This window comes from Drosophila tropicalis, unplaced genomic scaffold (assembly GCF_018151085.1).
Source record: "Drosophila tropicalis isolate 14030-0801.00 unplaced genomic scaffold, ASM1815108v1 contig_878, whole genome shotgun sequence".
In the NCBI taxonomy this organism is placed as follows: Eukaryota; Metazoa; Arthropoda; class Insecta; order Diptera; family Drosophilidae; genus Drosophila; species Drosophila tropicalis.
The window spans coordinates 6,686,378-6,707,186 of record NW_027173374.1 but is presented as its reverse complement, the minus strand read 5'-3'; the positions used below and the strand labels follow the sequence as shown (position 1 = coordinate 6,707,186).

Here is a 20,809-nt window from a genome sequence, read left to right as displayed (position 1 = left end):
CATTGAGACAATCAAGGAAATTCTCCTCCCCTACCCCCAAGTTGGACATTTTTTATGAAATTTTATTATTATGTTTTGCATAATTTGCTATTTGAAGTTCTTCCAGTCAAAACTCTGCTTACTTTAAGGACTTTTGTGAAAACTGCCAACACATTGAATATTAAGACAGCACCCCAGAGGCTGAAGGGATTGGCACATTTTATTCTGCTCTGTGTTGAAATGGCTCGAATGCGACAATTAATTCTAGTGAATTATGACCACGCAAAAGCTAAAAATGGCGCTAATGTGATGACCAAAAAACACGAACAGCTGTCAGTGCAGCAGCAGCGGAAACGAAGGGACAGGACATATCTAGGACCTACAATCTTTTGGTGGTTTGTGGCGAAACATTTTTCGGTTCTAATGCAGCATACTAGAAATAGAGAGAAAATCCCTGGCGTGTCATTTGCAATATGACAGTTTCATGCAGAATAACAACACAAACAAACATACACACACACATACACACAAACACACACATACATTTACAGCCTTTCCGGCTAGTCATCATGTGATGGAAATCTAACCGTCATATCTTAACTCTCCACTAACACCATTGCTGGGCCATATAGACATATAATTTATAGCCAAACATTTCAACATTTCACAGGGCTCCCTCGAAACTATTGTTTCAATGTGTGTGGAAAAGTGCATACAACAAAATGCAAAAGTCGCGAGTTTCCTTAACTACTACCATTTAAAAAACACCGACTAAACTTTATTCTAACTATTTTCACAATACTTACTTTTATTTTGAAGCAATATCGATTGGTAAGATGCTTAGCACAGAAGATCCTTCCAAGTACCAGAGTTCCTTATAAACCAAGAAGCATTTACGCAAGAGTTTGTATTAAAAGTCTTATATCGTTCCTTTATTTTTGGTTTACTAAAACTAATTCCACTCATTGCTTAAATATATAACAAATGAGAGGCATTCTTCATAGAGCCAAGGAAAGGAATTTTTATTAAATTGGTCACCGCCTATAATATAGTCATTATAGCTGTACAGAGTAGCCCCAGAGTTATATAGATGAAGATCCTTTCTTCCAATATTAACAAACTCCTTTTTGCAAGAGTATAAAAACAAAAGAGTACAATGAACTGTCGCAGAATACTTCGTCATTGTGTGTATATGTATGCTTGGGTTTCTGGTTGGGTTGTGTGTGTATGTATGTGTGTGAGTGAAGTTGAGTGGATTTTAGTGAAAGAAATGTCTGCGAATTGTCCTGGCTGGAAAAAAGCACAAAAAGGCGGAAAAACGAAAAGGCGTTGATGTTGATGTTATTGTTTTTTTTCCTTACATATTTCGACCACAGATGTTCTACAAACAAAAGAAGGGGGAAACGGGATATGGAATAAGTACTTTTTGACACAGAAATTGTAAAAAAATTCCATTTCTTGGGGCACACATGCCCGTCTATGGAATAAAGAAGTCATGCTCAATCATCAATTTTTAAAGTAATATTTTATTTAATTTTTTTGTATTACTTATTTTGTTCGTATTAACTTGTTTTGTGAGTGTATGAAGTTATGTATTTATGTGTATTTACATATATTTACAAAGGAAACTCCTCCAAGACAAACTTGGCTTGTTAAAACTTCTTGGCTATACCAAATTCGAGGCCGTGGTTGAGGCGAATATTTCGTGACAAACAAAAGGCTTCCATCTCTTTAAAATGACCTAGCGACTGCGATTTACTTGAGGTAAGTGTAAAGTTCGAATAATTTCCAACAGAGCCATCAAAACGTTGACGGCTATTTGCCAACAAGACATCAATATCAATGTCGGAGTGATGATGAAAATAATCGCCTAGTTTGCGACCCTTGCAGATGGTGAATTCAGCCAAATCAAATAACTTACGACGCTCCTCAAAGGATACCATCTTAGGTTCATCCGTGGCCATTAAATTGGATATACTACATTCATTGATCACATCAGATGCTGATTCAATTTCATCAACATCATCCGATGATTTTACTTTTGATTTAAATTTACTGGCAACTGCCAGACGGGCCGACAACATTCCAGAGTCAAGCGGATCGGCACATCTTGGATATGGAGTTCCGGTACTGGTGGTTTTCATAAATCCATAGGTTCGAAATGCTGTCAATCTGTTTCTGGCCGCAACACTGCTCTCGAGGAAAAACGTACGTTTTGGGAACATTTGCTTATCCTGCGTCTGCTTCTTCTTGGCTGGACTACTCGATAATATAGACTTTGGTTTTTTGGCCGATTTCATAATGGTAATATATTTCATATATATATATATAAAGTTCTTATTTTTTTTTTATATTTTATTCGATTTTATAAAAATTGAATATTTGTTGTTGTCGTGTGCTTTTTGTATTTAGTTTCAGTTTGTGTAAAATATATATTTAAAGTACGAATTTCTGCTTGATTACAATATACTGACATGCTGTGGGATTATGTAGCAATTAATTGCCAATTCCGTTCAAGTGGCGTATACTTAATGCGATTAATATTATTTCAATGGAAATTATTCTTTCATTTTAATGATGCATAATTTATGATAATTAAATTGTTCTTGTGAAAAGTTGTGTATGCTAATTGAAAGTGAAAGATATCAAATGGAAATGGAATCTAGTGAATAATCATGTAAAACTACCAATGTATTTATTGAATTTGAAGGCAAACTGCAGTTTCAAATGGCCTCATCTGGCCATTTTCAGCCATGGGCGTAATCACCGGTTTAAAACATATTCGATTATTGGGGTCCTTCCTGAAGAATGGAGAGTTTTCTAATCTTTGTGCGTCGGTTCGAAAACCAAGACTTAAGCTGCAACCAAGGAAAATTTCAACATACTTTATATATCCGTTAAATGTATATAGTTAAACTTACCTGACGTTCAGTTAATTGCAATTTTGCAGCCAAATGTTGACACTTTTCTGGAGTCAAATACGAATTTGATTGGAACTCAAGCTGCATCTCTGAGATTTGGTATTGGGAATGGTGTTTACGACCAACAGGCTTAACCATTGGACCTTCAGTAATAGCTAAAGAATATTAAAAAGAGAATTATACATTTATAGTTAACTTTAAATGTAGAATGTTATGACCCCTTCTAATGGAAAAGAAAGCTATAGATGCATTCAATTTACCTTTTAAATTTGTATAAAAAAAAAAACCAACAAAAATTAATTTTTAATAGCTAGCACTTAAATATACAATTTAATCTTGCAAGTTTTGGTATCAGCGAACAAGTTATTTAGTCCAAGTCCTCAGACCCCTCTTCCTTTGCTCCACCTGTGAATGCATTGCATTTCCAACTTCCCTCTCTTTGGTTTGTTCTCATTGTTGGACAGGAAGATATTGAACTCAACCGCATTCAGAGTTTATGGCACCCGCAGTTTAAAACTTTTTCATTCAATTCAGTTAAGTTGATTTTCGCTTTACTTTCGCATTTTGTTGCTGCTTTTTGTTTTCTTGCTGGTGCCTGTGCCTCTCTTTCTACTTGGATTGTTGGCTTGGCTTTCTTCTGTTACACTTTGGTATAGACGAAAGACCTTCGTCCTGGTCTTGGACTCGGGCATAGAGCGCAGTCGTTCTAGCTAATGGTGTTTATTGCATTTTACTCTCCTGCTGGCACTTAAAGCGGCATCCCCAGCAGATGCCACCGATGAAGGGATTGGTGGGTTGAAGGCATTGAAGTGTGACACTGTTGCGCACACACACACCGAGCTGAGATGGGGGGCAGGCGGAATGCGGCTAACAGCAGGTACAGCTACGCAAATATCCTGCAGGCGAGAACAAGAGCCGACTTTCAAGACCAAGTCCGTCCAACAGCAGCTGCCAACTTCGGCCGTGTGGAAGAAAGTGCAAAGTAAATTCACAACAGCTACAAACTCTCTCTATCACGTCCTATGCCCTTCCCCCATTCCATCCACAACTGAGAGTGCGGGTGCGGGTGAGCGTGTGCCAGGCAAATGCACAACGCGGGCAGGCTAGGGCAAGATTTGGCTCCTACTGCAAACTTTGATTAAATCACACAACAAACTGAGCAAGTTTACCAAGAAGCAAAAAGAGGGGAGTGGGGTAACTGAAAGGTACATACTGCCAGCGGTTTGTGTGGGACAGATTCAAGTGGTTGGCCACAGGGCCACTGACTGCAGTTAACTCCAATGGGAAAAAAGGTGAGGGAGGCAAGTAAATAAATTCATTAAACGATTAGAATTCAGAGTCTTTTATTTTCTTTGTGCTGAAGCTTAAATATTCAGTTATCTGAATTACGGATTAAGTAGATTAATGTGGCAGTGGACCGTGCCAGGTGCCAGTCAACATTGTTTTAACCTCAACAAACTAAATTTCTGCAGACCAATGGAGAAATAATTAGCAACAGCAACAACTTAAAGTACATAAAGTGAAATCAACTTCTAAGAAACAATGCGCATAGATTACTACTTAGTAATGTTTGGCATCCCTCATATGAACCAAAATCTCTGCTGTGTGAGTCATTCAACACACTATCATTAGCACTAATGAAAACAAGCCGCAAGTATCCTTGAAACGATGCCAAAATGGCCACATTACCCGTCAACCATTTTCTGCAATTTATGAAATGTTTAGAAGGTTATACTAATTAACATTTAACTTAACATGAGAAATAATATTCTCTTTTTACATTTATTCTGTTGGAAACTTATTAATATGGAAATATATGAAGTCGTCATTTAATGGAAATGGATTCACTTCACAAAGAATTTGGATATTCTTCCACTGATGATGCAGACGGATTCGGGTTTGCCTGTGAGAACGACAAACCATTGCTAATCTGCATTGATACTTGATATTGCTTTAAACACTTGTAAATTTTGAAATAATCAGTGGATTGGACCCTTTTTAAGCACCCTAGGCACCATTTCCAAGCTCCAATTCCCATTTGTCCGACCGGGGTGGGGTGACGGGTTTTGGAATATCAGCAGCTTTGGGAGCATGACAACGATTACATTTCTGACGATACCAGAAATTCTTATTGAAACAGTAGCAACATTCCCAATCGGTCTTCATTATCCGCCATCGTCGAGCGACTTTCATGAAAGATGCTGACCCACTGAAATTAGGTTCGGCTGCGTACTCCGATTTTCTGGCCTTGCAACGATTGCAATTGGAGCGCCAAACAAAATTGCTATTTCGGCACGACGTGCAATACCAATTGTCACGAGCCGGTCTCCATTTGCGTTGACGCTGCTGACGACGCCGCTGCTGCCGATCCTGTTGCTGTTCCCGATTGTTTGATGGAGCAAATTCTCTGGGATATCTATAGCGAATGCCACGACCCTTGCGCGTGGATAGATATGCTGGTAAAACCGTTATAGTTTCTCCCATAAACTTGCTGCCATTAAGACATCTAATGGCCATTTCGGCCATGAATGGACTTATATATGTAATGGTCGCCTCACCCTTTGAACGTCCGGTTTGCCTATTCTTGTACACAAAAATCTTTGGTCTTTTCGCATGCTCATTGACTTCGATCATTCCCACGGAACTAAAGAACATGAGAATATCATTCTTGGTCACATTCAGACGCATGCCCAGCACAAAGATCGTCTTTGGTTCCAATTCGAATCGCTCTTGCCCGAGCATAATGAACGGCACACCATCGACGGACGGAAATATATTTGGATTCATGCAACGTGTCGGTTCCGCTGTCAAACTCCTTGCCAATAACATGCTGAAGCTCATGGATATTCCAGTCGTTTGTCGTTGATGTTGTTGTTGCCGCTGTTCACCAATATCCATCACATTTCTGTTCATATCGGCTAACCCAAAACGACTTGTCCTCGAACTTAATATCATGGTTGAAGATGCCATGGCCGTTGTCATTGTGGTCACATTACGGTTCGCGCCGTTTTCATCCTGTCCACCAACGCCGCTGCCGCCAACGCCACCGCCTTCAGTTTCGTTCTGGCCTTGCCCTTGCCCTTGACCTTGAACTACACCAAATCCACAGTAGCTGCTGCTGCCCAACAATGGACCACTAGCATCTCCGCTGCCATCCTCGAACCTAAATATATCGCCAAAGGAACCGAAAGGACTAGCCGAATTGCTTAAATAATTTGGACGTTGATAAATTTCATGTTGCATAATTTCGAAAAAATTTTCTGAAATAAAAGGATTGCCATTGTCATAATTAAGTGCCGGGAAGTCCATGATTTGTAAAAGCCGTAGAAATTTAAAAAAAAACAAAAAAAATGTGTGCGTTTTTGTTAGGTGTTTTGTGTTCTGAAATACTACAGAATTCTATTGAGTAATAAAAACGAATTGAATAACCTGCCTCTGAGCACAGGTACTACCTTGAAAAATCTGACTGACATCCAAAGCTTTGATACTTTGATAAACAAGAAAAATATAAAATTGAAATAATCTAACTAAAGTTAGTTGTTAAGAAATAAAGGGTGGTTCTGTTTTAAATTTACAAGAAAATGTATCAAGATATAAATTTGAAAAGTTCTTTTGGCAAGCAATATATATGTATATATTTGTTCATAGGAATAATCACTTTCATCCATTTTGCAATGGATTATGTAAATTTACCTTTAAATAAATTGACTATAATTTCCCTCTGTACTTTAAAACTAAAAACAACAAAAAAAAAACCTTTCTTATTTGCCATTTTGCGCTTTAGTGCCTACTTATGCAAGTTCGCTTTAGCGCAAAGTGGAAAAGTTGAGAGGAAAATTGATTCATAATTTTTGTGCATTTTCCCTGTAATCAGCAAAGTTTTCAGTATAAAATGAGCTGAATATAAATAATCGATAAGGTTAATAATTTCATAAGTAGAGATGGAACACCTTATTTTTTTTTTTTTTGCAAAAGGAATCACTTTGCCCAACAAACAAACCAGAAGTTGTATGGATAATCTACATAACTGGGAGTAATCACCAAAGTTGGTGAGATATATAGGTATCTATATAGTTGACAAGTAAAAGTAATGAAAATTGAAGCAATTTAAAGCCATTTTCTTTCCTCAAGCCTTAAAATAATGTACATTTTGAAAACAAAATTGTGAGAGGTTTGAGTTAGATTCCTTCTACACTCTATAAATAAGCGTTGTCAGCATATTTCACTTTTTATTTAGCAGTTGTGGCAGACAGAACCGCAATCCTTTGCCATTTTCAAATAGAGGGAAATTGTGGCAGGTTGTTTACTATACAACATAAAAAGAAGTGCCACGAAATCGATACGATATCAACATGGTAGCCAATTGGAAGGTATACTCTCTCTCCCGTCACCTACTCCAACATCATTTCTTTCTTCGATGGATGTGCTCTACTTGGGGAAACACAAAACCGTTGTAAGCTTCTCAATATCAAATACATATTGTAGTTGTAGGAAGGGGCGGAGAGATTGTGCCACAATGCGATACAATTTAGATTTAGATGCTTTGTCTGATTTATTTGTATTGAACGTGTGGGCGTGTTGCAGACGTGTAAATCGTGATTGTCAACGTGTCTGAATCTGAATCCTAATGCTGTCTGCCAAAAGGTGCTTCAAAATTCGATAATCTCTTTGGCAGCAGCAGCAACAACAGCATCTTTAAGTTGTCGTTGCCTTTAATGGGCATTAGTTTCCATCAAATGAACTCAATTTATATATATGTATGTACATTCAACTCACCTTTGCAATTTTCAAGTGGACCATCATGTAAATTTGCAATATAAAAATCTATAAGAAGTTGTGGAGCATATTTTTTCATGTCAGGTTGGGTCACAACTTCTTCGATTTCGCCAAATTGAACAAGAAATACCAATTGTCGATTACGTGGAAAACCACATATAATCCTATCCGCCTTAAGGTTGCGAGTAAATCCATTTTTTTGGACTATAGGACCAAATACGTCAAAATTCTTCTCTACAAAACAAATGTACATAATTAAATAGGATTATTTTGTAAAAAAAAAAAAAAAAGTACTTTAAGATCAAGAAACCTTACCCCAAGCACTGCGAACGGCTGAAGAAATCTGAAAATACAATTTGAAAATTTTCAAGTGTTTTAATTGGACAAGTTAGTTACATACATTTTCTTCTTGAGATGAAGGTTTCAAGGTCGGAGTTGGTTCAGACGTTTGGGGCTGCTCGGGACCTAAATCTGCTGCACAAAATTAAAGAATAAATACACCTATTTAAGACAGCTTGAGGTAAGTCCAACTTACCGGCAACTTTATCATTCTTAAGTGTCCTAGTTGGACGTCTTTGCTGTAAGAAGTTCATGGATGAAATTTAAATGTGCGTAAATACTTACATATTTAAGGTTACCTTAGGTTGAGCTGAAAAAAAGGGAAGAAATCTCAAAACATGTGCTAAATTGCTAAGCGACGCCACGCTGTCTGCCACGGCAGACAAATCCATTCACAGTCACTTACATACATACATATATGCATGTACATATGTATGTATTCACTTAAATTTATAAAAAATGTAATTAAATAAAGGACATACCAGCTGTTTTATTCATTTCCATTAAGAAATATATACAAATTAGATATATGTATTATGTTAGATATTGTAAACTAAAAACTCCAAAAAATTTGCAAAAAAAAATCGTCTTTTATAATTCCTTAAAAATGTGAAACGTGTCAGTCGAAAGTGTAAGTGTAAGTGCTGCCCATCAGTTCCATTAGTAGTTTACGACAATTATCGACAATTATTATTGTCAACCCTGGAAATCTGAGGTATGGCAACCTTGGGTAACCAAAAAAGCTAGGTTTGCTTTTCTGGCAGCTATATCCAACTTTAAATCAATAAGGCTGTAGAAACTAAAATAACAAGTTTCATTCCGTCTTATTTCGTCTCGTCTTCTCATGCTGATCATGAAAATATGTACATATTACAAACAATTTTTAATGCACTCTACTAAATAAATAATTAGCCATTAGTTTGTACATAAATCAGTAATACTCAGAGTACTTATACATATGCGCCGATTAATTATGTATATTTCCTATTATAGTACACATACAAATGCATATTATATAATCATGTTTAATAACAACTAAAATGAAATCCATTATAAAATGTGTTTAAATGGAAACCATAAACTAATTAACATGATAAGTCGTTTTATTTCCTATCAATATGGATTTCACATCAATTTTATATAACGGCGTATCCATACATATGTATGTCTGTATGTATATGTATGTGTATATATTGCCATTATGCTAACAGTTAATCAAGATTTCAAAATTAATGCTCCTTTTGTGTAATTTATCACAATTAAATGCTTATTTCAGTTTCTCGATATTGATGAGGAAGATGCATATACAATCATAATTCTAATTGTAATTAAATTTCGACTCGCTATGAGGCAGAGAGTGCAAATTGGACATCAATTCCATAGAATTCCGATTTGGATTATCTCTGATTTGTGTCAAAGACTTGCACTAGTTTGCTGCCGTTGTTGTTTTCTCATTAGGTTGCCTTGTGCATTTGCAGCTGGTTGTGGAATGCAAAATTGCACCGAGTTTACCTGGATGAATGAATGACTTTGACTGACTGACAAGCTACACCCGCCCACACGCGACTCATTTCCGCTTTTGTCTTTTGCCAATTACAGGGCAAGTCAAACTTTTTTGTTATTTTTTGTTTTTTACTGCGCAACAATTTCCCTGAGAGACAATTTGCTTGGCATTTTCAATTTTTATGAGTCGAGGAGTCAAAAGTTTGCCTTATCCATCTCTTTGTTCCCATTTAAAGTGATTGTTAGATAGTTGATTTTTAATTTCAAAGTGAAGCTTTAAAAGAATGGACTTTAATTGCGCTACGACCGCATTGTGGTCCACATTTATGTATATATGTCCTATCCATTATGATTTTTGAAAACTGATTGCCCTGTGCTGTCTTACTTCATCCGTCAGCCAAGCCAAAGGAACCAAACCGAACCGAAGCCCAGAACCCAACTCTGTTGACAGGACACTTTTACGGCACACAATAAAAGCAAGCTGACCTAATGAGCTTCATGCCACAGAGACGCCAAAAAAGAAATTGACTCGCCGCTGTGGCGTTTTATTTAATTGTGCCAACAAACCAGAGGACGAGAGGGCCCTTTCTAATGAAGAAGCTCTCCCAAACGGCTGTCCTGAAATGAGGGCGCTAATGTCGATAAGGTCATACGGGGCGTGGCATGCCTGCCTCGTAAAGAAAAGCGGACGCTATAAAAGGGAATGGCGTGCGAAGCACAGTTGTCGCCATTTCTCGCTTATCAGAGCGAAAGCAGAGCGCATCTTGGCCATGATATTTATAAATACGTTCTTCTTACATATATATGCCTGAACTACAGGGCATATTTCATGGAGCTTTCGACTAGCAGTTGACTCTTGTTGTTATTTTTTGTGTGGCAAATTAATTTTTGGTCTACTTGGAAGTTACCACATTGTGGAGGTTAATGTGGTAGCTCATTAGCGAAATAATTGACTACTAATTAACTAGAGACTGATAAACCCGAATCAAACAGATCCCAAATTGATTTCAGATGACTTTCGTTTACTCCCATTCCATTAAGTTGAATATCTAGTTCTTAAAATTATTAGAATCATCAATCAAATAGTATAAATATTAAGTATATTTGGCAGAGGGAGTAAGAGCCATTATTTGAGTAAGAGATTCCCAATCCATAAGACTTCCCAAGTCCTGGTACAATATTTCTTCTGAATTAACTAGAAGAAAGTGGACAAATTTTTTGAGCAAAACTGAATCCTTGGGGTACACTATGTATGTATGGCCTTCAAACTCCAATGGTCTAGCGCTTTTTCTTCTCAGTTTTCCACTCTTTCAATCCAAAACATATGCCAGACGAAGGTAATATACAATTTTTCATATTTATGTCATAAATAAAACGCATTTGGCTGGAAAATTAAGAAGTTTCAGTAACAGGAACAGCAGCAACAACAAGAGCAACAATAGTAGCAACAGTACAAATTTATTCATATTTTCCCTATGTTCTGCTTTGCTATATCAACCAAGCTTACATACATACATAAAGGCGCATAAATCTTGTCTTGCCCAGTACTTTTCCAGACGCAGACACAAACAAATCGCTTTAGACACTTATTATAATGCTCTATGGAATAAGGTATATTCATTTCATTTAATACTTGGCAAATCATCTCAATGGTTTAAAAATATAAACGACTAAATCAGGTGTTATATCTAAACATAATTGGTAAACTTTTCACAAGAGTATATAAAAAACGTTGTTCCTGGATAAGTCAGAATGTCTTTGAATTTGAATTTTGCTTTTTTTACAAAACAAAATCAAAAGATTATTAAGCAGAAGTTTTGTATTTGGTTTATTTTAATGGCGCGTTAAATGGAGTTTCAAAAAGGAAAACTAAGAAAGTGTTGTAGAACAAGTTACATATATGTGTTTATTTTATATAATATGTATATTCCATTGAAATCGTTAAGCAGCAAGTGATGCCATGATTTTGACAACCAAGTAAACCAAGTCACACTTCATATCCAATTTGGCGCTTATTGACACAATGAAGTGCTTTCAAGTTTATTCAATCTGCAAGAAATTTACACAAAAGACAAAAATATAAACCACACAAAATTAAAAAGAAAACACTATAACAAAGACATTTTTAGTCTCCAATTTATGTAGTTGGTGTAAAAATTAAATCAATCCAGTTACAAATGTCTTCTTTGATTGTTAAGGATGACTTTGTTGTAAAAAGAGCTATGCATAATGAAATCTAATGAATGGGTAAGACACAGTAGCATATTCTTAGAGTCATCTGAAGATATTCCAAAGAGTAATCTGTTGTTGACTAATGCCAATTTTATCCGCGCTGGCGCACTGAACTCCCTAAGAGCACTCTCCCAAGTGCTTGAAGAGAAAGTCCTTTCAAAAACAAAACAAAGACATGCAACAGATAGGACTTTTAGGAAATGCAGGCCAAACACAAATTTCAGAAAATTCAATTTTGAATATTGTAAGTACAATATGTAAAAGGATTCAAAGACTTAGAAATTCCATGTTAATAAATTTTCTAAAATATTTATAAAAATTCAATCAGAAATCAACAAAATCAAATCAATTCAAATCGATATGGATGAATGAAACACCTAACTATAAGAATTTCGTAGAGTTCTAAAACTCCTAAACATTCATCTAGCTTTAAATTATCTTAGCACAGACTAACTTTAAAATGTGGTTTAGTTCTACCCAAGCTTAACTTCATTGACTATACAAAAGCTGTTCTAGCCAAGGCAACAACCAAATGCTAAAGCCACTAAAGAGAAAGCTTTCAAAGTGGGTGGTTCAGGGATGGGTACTATTAAGAGTGACAAAATTAAAGGATCTAAAAAGAAATGTATGATGCTTGGCTTTTATTGAGATGTTAAATTTTAGCTACTTTTTTTTAAAGAAATCTGTCGTATATTTTCCCCTTCTTGTTTTCTACAATTATAAAAGAATTATACAACTATTGTCAGCATTAAGTTTTCGTTATGCACAATCTCTGCAGAGCAACTTTCTGCCAGACGCTGCATCACTGTCTTCTCTAGCTGCAGGGTGGCAGCAATTTTCGAATTGGGACAACCAATCAGACGGCTTCAAACTGTTGCCAATCCAAAATGGCCTCCTCAGATTCATATGAGGGGTTGGAAAATCCAATAAGCCTAACTAGAAAGAGAACCACCGAGCTAATTTGAAAGCAGACGTTGCAATCAGAATTTATTTCAATTCAGTCTTCCAAGTAGAAAGGACCCAAGGTCTAGCTAGCACACACACACACAAAAACCCAAGATCAGAGTTAGATAAACATGCAGCATCCAAGCGAGCAACCAACATATATGCCAGAGGTTCCATTCCAACCATTATGGGGCCAGGAGGCACCTCCCATTGTGCCCTATCAAGAGCTCATTGCAGGTTTTCCTTGCAGCGATTTATGTAAGTTTCCTTGCTTTTCACTCAAAAATTGGACTAATAGTTGTTGCAATCCTTTAGCCCTATGGCAACGGTCTCAGGTGGCTCCAATTGTGCCCCAACGTCCCAGCACCAATGGACGCAGTTCATCCAGCTCCTTAAAGAAAACACGACGCCGTGTGGCTTCCATGGCCCAGAGAAGGGCTGCCAACATACGTGAACGTCGTCGCATGTTCAACCTAAACGAAGCCTTTGATAAACTACGCCGCAAGGTACCTACCTTTGCCTATGAGAAGCGTCTATCCCGCATCGAGACTTTGCGTCTGGCCATTACCTATATTGGTTTCATGGCGGAGCTGCTGAGCGGCACGCCTTCAAACTCCCACAAATCTCGCTCCGATATGTACGGCGGCATCAATGGACACCATCAGACAGCGGCACCACCGCCTCCGCCCATTCATCCGCATCATTTGCATCCGGCAGCTGCATATCAACGGGATTTCGCATCGCCCTATAGTCACAGTTTGTCTTGAAATCAAGACAAGTTTTTGGATAAATGTAGATGATTTTTAAATAGAGGAGTGATATTGTTTCATTTGTTTTGTTATAATTAAATGAGTGGAGTTGAATACCTAAAACAGATCAAATTAAAATGGTTACTTCGTTTTTGAAAAGAAGATGAAATACAATGCTAAAAAAAAAAAACTTAAAACAATTTATAGAAGAACTTGTTACATTTTGTTAACATTATTGTGAATGTCTGAATGATTTCGAACACTTATCTTTATCAAAACTTATACATGATGATGCAGTCCTCGGTAGATGAGTTGTCTAAGTGACCCAGTTAATTGGGCAACTGAACAACAAGGACCCGGGTTCGAATCCCAGGCTAGTGTATGGATGTAGTTTTCGTCTAATTGTAAGCCGAAGGCCTTAGTTGCCAGTGCTTGTAAAATATAGTTAGGTTGATAGTTTACAACTATATCCTATACTTATAACAACAACAATATACATGATGATGTAGAGAGTTTTTCTGTCTTGCTTAGTACCTCCATTTTGTAGTTATGGAATGTTTGAATTGTCTTGTCTGAATACTTAATCGACACGATAAAACAATATTTTATATATGTATATCTATAGACCAGGAGTAGTTCTACTTATTATTTGATTATATCTTGCATGGAAATCATCCAACTAATCAGATAAAGCCCGGCACTCTGTGTTCATCAAATTTAAAATTAAGGTTTTTGAAAGGTTTTCAACTGTTCTACTGGCCTACTGATAGTAATAAAAGGTAGTTCTACTTAATTTAATAATTCTTTCTGATTTCTGATCAATCTTATATAAATATGCGTCATCAGACTAGCTTCTGTTGTATAATTTTTGAAAAATCATTTGAAATTGCCAACATTAAACCGAGCACCGTGAAATAATCCACCAAAATCCACCTGATAAATCGAGTCAGCTTAACAGTGACTGCAACGGGTATGAACCGCACTTGTTCCAGTCCTTAACAAGCATATCCCCTGATTGCTCATCCATTCCTGATTTGCCTGAGAATCCTTGCAGCTGATGGAAGCGAACACCACATGTTGATGTCCACAATGAAGTCAGATTACCTACCTAGTTACAAAAACTATAGAAAGGTTGCCTCAAACGGGAAAGAAATTGTTACACAAAATGTGACAACGTAAACAAAGCGTAAAATTATTATTAATAAATTACTGTGGCAGAGAAAGGTAGAAGGGGATGGTCAGAAGCGATTCAATAGCAATTGCATCAACCCTAGTTATGGATCTTCCGATCCCAAAACACTTGTAACACTCGAAGAGGGATTGTCCCTTGTCTGACTCTAAATACCAAGGAATTTTTGCGTTGAACGCCCATTTTCAACAGATTAGCATTCCCTTTTTTTATGTAGAGCAAATTAATTCTGCAGAGGGCTGACTTTTAAAAGGGGGGAAGAACCAACCCTCCCTCCCTTGTATGCTCGGTTTTTTTCCTGTCTGTGGCAATATGTTTTGATGAATTTGTGACACTTCATGCCGCATTAAGTCCAAATCCTAAGGGTTGCATATGGTTAGCCTTTTGACTTATGTTTTATGTTTTGTTATGAAGTGCGTTCACGTGTTGGTGATTAAACTATTTGTAAATCTCTCAAGATTTTGATCTAAAAAATCTAAATACAATGCTTCTTTAGCTACCTGTGGTGTGAGAAAGTTTAAAAAATGTAACAATTTTCTTATACGAAAAGTGTGATAAGTTCTGAGTTCTATCGTTAGTTTCATTAATCTGTTAACGACTATTATCATCCCTTAGTGTCCTGATCCTATTCCCTTTCGTCATGTCAAATCGCTATGACAAATTAATTGAATTTTTGCTTTGCAGACATTTTTGGGCAATTTTTCGCCAAAATATTAGACACTTTTTGTTTATTAGAGCAAAAATGCAATAAGTATTAGATCATGATAGATGGGAGCTTAAGTGATGCTAACAGATGTTGATGATTTGATTTGGTTTATTAGAAATACTTTGATTTGATGAATGTTATATACAAAAGATTTCAATCAAAACTGCCTAGGGACAAATTTTCATTGATATTTTGGCGGAGACTTTTTTTTTCAATAATGAAATCACCAAAGTTTTGCCAATCATATCTTGCTTGTTTGCCAGACTCTGTAAATTTGGAATTGTGCGAGTACTTACTTGCAGTTTTTAATTTATGTCACCTTATCGATTCTTGTTTACGCACTCATTATCGGGAGTACATTGGCGATAATAGAAAATTCCTATAAACGTTTGTTGATTGGCAAAGCGAAAATCTTAGAGCCAAACCTCAAGCCAGTATACTGGCAACTGGTAAACTTGCAACGAGAAAGAGGAGAAAAACGAGACGAGAGAAAATGTCGAGGCCAGTTTTTGTGAGTCAAGTGTCCACTGATCCGTTTGTACCAGCCTGGTTAGATCAAAAGGAACTAGAACATGTCATTGCTCAAGATGTGCCCGAATTTCAAAAGATCGAGAGCATAAGCAGTAGATCCGAGCAATCTGCATTGCGAGTGCTGGTTCAAGCCAAATTAAGATGTAAGTTTTGCAGTAAAGGCAAAAACATGAAACTGTAAATCCAAATATTTTCCTGTTTTCCTTAGCAAACGTTCTCCGTACTCTTAACTACCTGGTCAAGTCTCCAGCTGCTTCTAAGGCTGATGAGCTTATTGTACCCTTTGAGAAGAACTTCAAGGTGGAGTTTCTTATGCATGATAAGATATTGCCAGCTCTGGAAGAGCTCTACAAGGATGTGGGCAAGAATATTGTATTCACACCCCATCGAAGTAGTTTGCAGTCGAGGAACTGTCTTTACTTGGAATACTTGCAATCCAAGGGTTATAGATTGGCCAGTCAACCGAATGGTTTGGCCCAACCGGCCATGGAGATTGTGCTATCAAAACTAGCAGCATATCATGCAGCAACGGCACGTTATCTAGAAGCGAACCCCGCTCAGATAAGAGAATTGCCAAAGCTCGAAGAAAACCCGAAATCATCAAATGATAGAGTTAAGAAACTGAAAAGCTTATTGCAAACCAAATTTCATGAGAGTTTGCGATCGAATAATGTAAGGGAGTATGAGGATAAAGTGGTAAGTGAATTCGAAAAGGATTCTTCTCTACAAATAAAAATTTGAAAACATTACTTTTCCAGAAATCTTATCAAAACTCTCTTAATGAAAATAATGAGACGTTGGATGTTAAAACCTCATTTAATGTCATTCTCAATGGATCCTGTTGGCCAAACAATTTGCTATATAATGGCGATGCATTTGGCCATATTAAGGAGATACTTTTCATTGATTTTCATTACTCAAAGTATGGACCAGCTGTGTATGATCTATTGAATTTGCTATTGACAGCTCCTGCGGAGAAATCAAGGTATTTTGACGCCAATGTGAAATACTATCACGATCAGCTGATTGACAATTTGAAAGCTCTCAAGTTTCGTGGCAAATTGCCCACACTGACCGAATTGCAATTGGATTTATTGAAATTTGGACATTGGGGTAGGTGTAATTAAAGTTAATTGAACTCTATTGTACAACATTTCTACATTTATTATTATTTATTGTAGCATTTGAGGTATCAACTGAAATACTGCCAATAGTTCTCTCTGAATTCCATACCAATGACATCGATGAGTTATTCAAGGGTTCGAAGTTCTCTCAAGAGATACAGGAACTTTTACCTTGGCTCGAGAATCGTGGGTACTTTGAGGAAGATTGAGCACGTAAATAAATGCACAAATCATTTTCAGACAAATACTTAATTAATGTTTATTTATTCACTATAGTTTATAGTGATAATTTGAAATGTTTGCTGAGCTAACAATAAAAAATCAATAGAAATATATTATTTAAAATATCACCTTTGGCAACGACAAGCAGAGATAAGACTAGAAATTACTAGACCTGGTTATTACTAATTACTAACTAATCATCGGAGAAATTAAGCGTCTAGAAAATCTGTCAATATGCAAATATAAAAACAGCCAAACGAAGTTTTAATACTCTTTTACACGTGCTCAGAATGATAACACAGGACGACAAACCTAAGGTCCAGAGACCAGAGTATACTGTTCTATTCATCAGAATTAATGTAAAGGGCTGAAGAAGTGGTTTTGACACTTTTCGAGATAAAGTAGAATCAATCTTACCAATTTTTGTTAATTTTAAGTGAGAAAATCCATTATTATTTGCACTTTTAATTTAGAAATATACCCTAAACCTGAGTCAATTTGCTTATTTAGTCAGTAATCCCTTAGAAGAGTCTAGTCCGGTCTGAGGAACTGAGGCTCGACTCATTTGTGTCGACCTGTGTAATTGGGCGACACTAAATTCCGGTTTTAAACTGGATTCTACACGACTCGTTTTCTAATATTTAACATTTCAAACACCGATTTATCATTTAAAAATTAAGTTTATTTGAAAAATTATTGCCCTTGTCACGATTAACTAGTCTAAACAATTGACGATCGTTCAAGCGTGATGTCCCCTAACAAGATCCAATGGGTTATCTTATAAGTCAAACATAGGACAGCAAAAAATTTTTGTGCTAAATCTTGCTGATTTGGACATTAACTGTTTAGTCATGCTTAGAGACGATAGTTATACTCTACCCAGGCAAACCATTATCTACCTCAAGTGATTGGCACGCTTTGAACTCTGTTTGAGCTTTTTTCCAAGCATTTTTTGTTTATTAACAAAAAGAGATGAAATCAAATATAAAGCTTTATAGTCGTAAGCTTTGCAAAATGTTGTTGAACAAGAGGCAAAATGAATTCATATAAAAGACAGACATTAGAACAGATTGAACAGAGTTTTTTTTCGAGGTGCCACAAACACGTTAACCAACCAAAAAAAAAAAAAACAATTATGGTCAAGGCAAACGAAAGTGTTTTGGAGCCAGTGCCAAACTGGTTAGAACAAGAACTATTTGTAAAGATTTTACAACAAGATTTCAAAGAATTTGGCCGTATTAAAGAATTTAAAGTAGAGCCAGCATCTGGCAAAGGGGAGAACTATACAACTCTATTGCTTCGTGTGAAGATTACATTGGAACTGAAAGGTAAATCAGCCATCATCAACAGCCATAGAACTATTATATAACTGATCTTCTCTTAGATGGCAGCCAGAAGAACACTTCTTATATGGTAAAAGTGCTGCCCACAGCCCAATCCATACGTGATATGGTCGGCGACTGGAAGGTTTTTGATAAGGAGAACAATAGCTATGCCAATTATGTTCCAGAATTCGAGAAAATGTATCGAGAGGCTAACAGAGCGGTTACCTTTGGCCCTAAACATTATACCTTTGCAAAGAAAGTGGAAGAGCCCGTTGTTGTCCTAGAAGACCTAGGTCCAAGAGGTTTCAAGAATGTCAGCCGTCAAATCGGTTTCGATATAATACACGCTGAAGCGGCTCTCGAGAAATTAGCCCAGTTCCATGCCGCTTCTGCAGTGCGCTATGAGACCAAGGGACCCTTTTTGGATCTCTACGATCGTAATCTTTGCAGCAAGATAGATCAATTTGAAGAATTTCGCGACACTCAAGCTGATTGCTTGATAAAGGCTCTTCCTCTTTGTGATGTGGCATATTTGGGACCGATATTGGTAAGAATTAAAACTGACAGGAGAATATTTTCGTATATTAAACGATCGTTCTTTTAGAAATCGTACAGCAGAGAGGCTCCCGATATGTTCCAGGCCTATGCTCCTAGATATGAAAATGAATTCCGAGTGCTTAACCATGGCGATGCCTGGTGTAATAATTTTATGTTCCAATACGATGAAGCTGGTCAATTGAAGGACACATATTTTGTCGATCTACAAATGAGTCGTTATAGTTCGCCAGCCCAAGATTTGCTCTATATGATTCTATCATCGATTGATATTGATTTGAAATTAACAAAATTCGATTATTTCGTACAATTCTATCATGAGAAATTGACCGAAAATCTTCAATTGTTAAAGTATCCCAAATCTTTGCCCACCCTAAGAGAGCTGCATCAGGATATTATCAAACACGGCGAATGGATATATCCAATCGTATCGGTTCTCCTGCCAGTATGTCTCACCGATAGTAATGATAAAGCCAATATGGATACTCTTATCAATCAGGAGGCTGATGGTAATCAATTTCGAAATGTGATTTTCGAAAACCCGAGAATTGTGAAGAACCTGAAGGCAATTCTACCCTGGGCCTACAATCGCGGTGCTTTTGAACAAAGATAATAAACTTATCAACTGATACAGAGAAGCTTTCGGTGTGCTTTTTGTGATAATAATAAAATTAATAAAAAAATGTTATACATACGTACATATGTACATACATAACATACACTTAAATATATTTATAGTTTGTTGATAAGTTCTAATGCATGTTGTGGGGTTTATTATTAAGTTGATAAGATCTATTCTACAATAACAAACAAAAAACAGTTCGTTGACTTCATACTCTGATTGGTGGAATTTAAAAGTTTCTTTTTTTTTAAATTTTGTAAAAACAAATATTTTTTTTCTAACTCATTAATTAAATATTTGAACAAAGCTTTTTCTTTTTTTTTTTTTTATATATAATAAAAGTTCAAAACCATTTATACAAAGATCAAACATTAAATTGCTCGAAACTACAAAACAGAGTTGGAAAAAATCCATGAAAATCAAATTATATAGGCCAAATAGGACTAGATATTTTTCGACACCCTGTTAAATTTTTCACCGACGTTACTGCCATAAAAGACATATTGTTGTTATCGAAAAGCAGTGGCGTAGATGGAATAGTTTTCGGAGATAAACACATTGGAAGGAGATAAATTATGAGTTAGTCTATCCTCCTGGTATCTGAGAATCATTTATTTCATATATACATATATATAATATCTTATATCGAAAATTGTTTCTTAACTGTTAGTATCAAAGGTATGGGCAGAGAAGGGCAGCTGAACCTGTATAACACTCTCATAAGTCTGATACATCAAAAACAAAAGAAAAGGAAACACAGTTTAAGAAATTTACATTTGGAACTATCATTCATATGACTAATCAAATCAAATGGGCGTAGTAACTAATCATTAAAAGATAAGATAGTCTCATAAGCCTTATTATTAGATTAACCAAACATCTGTTGGTGGGCTTAGATTAGCTGGAACGTGATAATTATTATATGTTTAGACAAACAATTTTATTTTTAAGGCACGGGCCTCTTGTCAAACCATCAGTAAGTCAATTTCCTCAATGGGACCTAGGATTTCATAATGAGTTGTTGTTTGTAATGCTGACTAGTTTAAATTTTTCATTTTATAAACTTCGATGAATCTACACAAACATTTTTC

General features: G+C 36.3%; 4 protein-coding genes across 7 annotated transcripts; 3 read left to right on the top strand and 1 right to left on the bottom strand.

Annotated features, from left to right (window-relative positions):
- Window positions 1-2,522: 2,522 nt before the first annotated feature.
- Window positions 2,523-8,679, bottom strand: LOC137585524 (homeobox protein Hox-D8). 4 transcript variants are annotated; one of them, XM_068301329.1, is made up of 8 exons: window positions 8,498-8,679; window positions 8,315-8,325; window positions 8,212-8,254; window positions 8,077-8,150; window positions 7,992-8,019; window positions 7,677-7,910; window positions 2,901-3,055; window positions 2,523-2,837 (listed from the first exon to the last, which is right to left on the bottom strand). In XM_068301329.1, the coding sequence occupies exons 1-8, from the start codon at window positions 8,517-8,519 to the stop codon at window positions 2,766-2,768; spliced, it is 639 nt and encodes a 212-aa protein (XP_068157430.1). In that variant the 5' UTR covers window positions 8,520-8,679; the 3' UTR covers window positions 2,523-2,765. The 4 variants fall into 4 exon arrangements, with proteins under 4 accessions (XP_068157430.1, XP_068157428.1, XP_068157429.1 ...); XM_068301327.1 differs by lacking the exons at window positions 2,523-2,837; window positions 2,901-3,055 and adding an exon at window positions 4,639-6,160 and having other exon boundaries at window positions 8,212-8,237; window positions 8,301-8,325; window positions 8,498-8,634; XM_068301328.1 differs by lacking the exons at window positions 2,523-2,837; window positions 2,901-3,055 and adding an exon at window positions 4,639-6,160 and having other exon boundaries at window positions 8,077-8,147; window positions 8,212-8,237; window positions 8,301-8,325; window positions 8,498-8,634.
- Window positions 8,680-12,793: 4,114 nt separating this feature from the next.
- On the top strand, window positions 12,794-13,462 carry Fer3 (48 related 3). The gene is made up of 2 exons (XM_068301200.1): window positions 12,794-12,953; window positions 13,011-13,462. The coding sequence occupies exons 1-2, from the start codon at window positions 12,827-12,829 to the stop codon at window positions 13,460-13,462; spliced, it is 579 nt and encodes a 192-aa protein (XP_068157301.1). The 5' UTR covers window positions 12,794-12,826.
- A 2,370-nt stretch (window positions 13,463-15,832) lies between these two features.
- LOC137585977 (uncharacterized) lies at window positions 15,833-17,239 on the top strand. The gene is made up of 4 exons (XM_068302040.1): window positions 15,833-16,013; window positions 16,079-16,566; window positions 16,629-16,983; window positions 17,052-17,239. The coding sequence occupies exons 1-4, from the start codon at window positions 15,833-15,835 to the stop codon at window positions 17,201-17,203; spliced, it is 1,176 nt and encodes a 391-aa protein (XP_068158141.1). The 3' UTR covers window positions 17,204-17,239.
- Window positions 17,240-18,280: 1,041 nt separating this feature from the next.
- On the top strand, window positions 18,281-19,825 carry LOC137584347 (uncharacterized). Its single transcript, XM_068299692.1, has 3 exons — window positions 18,281-18,544; window positions 18,601-19,088; window positions 19,146-19,825. Exons 1-3 carry the CDS (start codon window positions 18,352-18,354, stop codon window positions 19,707-19,709), a joined length of 1,245 nt encoding a protein of 414 aa, XP_068155793.1. The 5' UTR covers window positions 18,281-18,351; the 3' UTR covers window positions 19,710-19,825.
- Window positions 19,826-20,809: the final 984 nt, after the last annotated feature.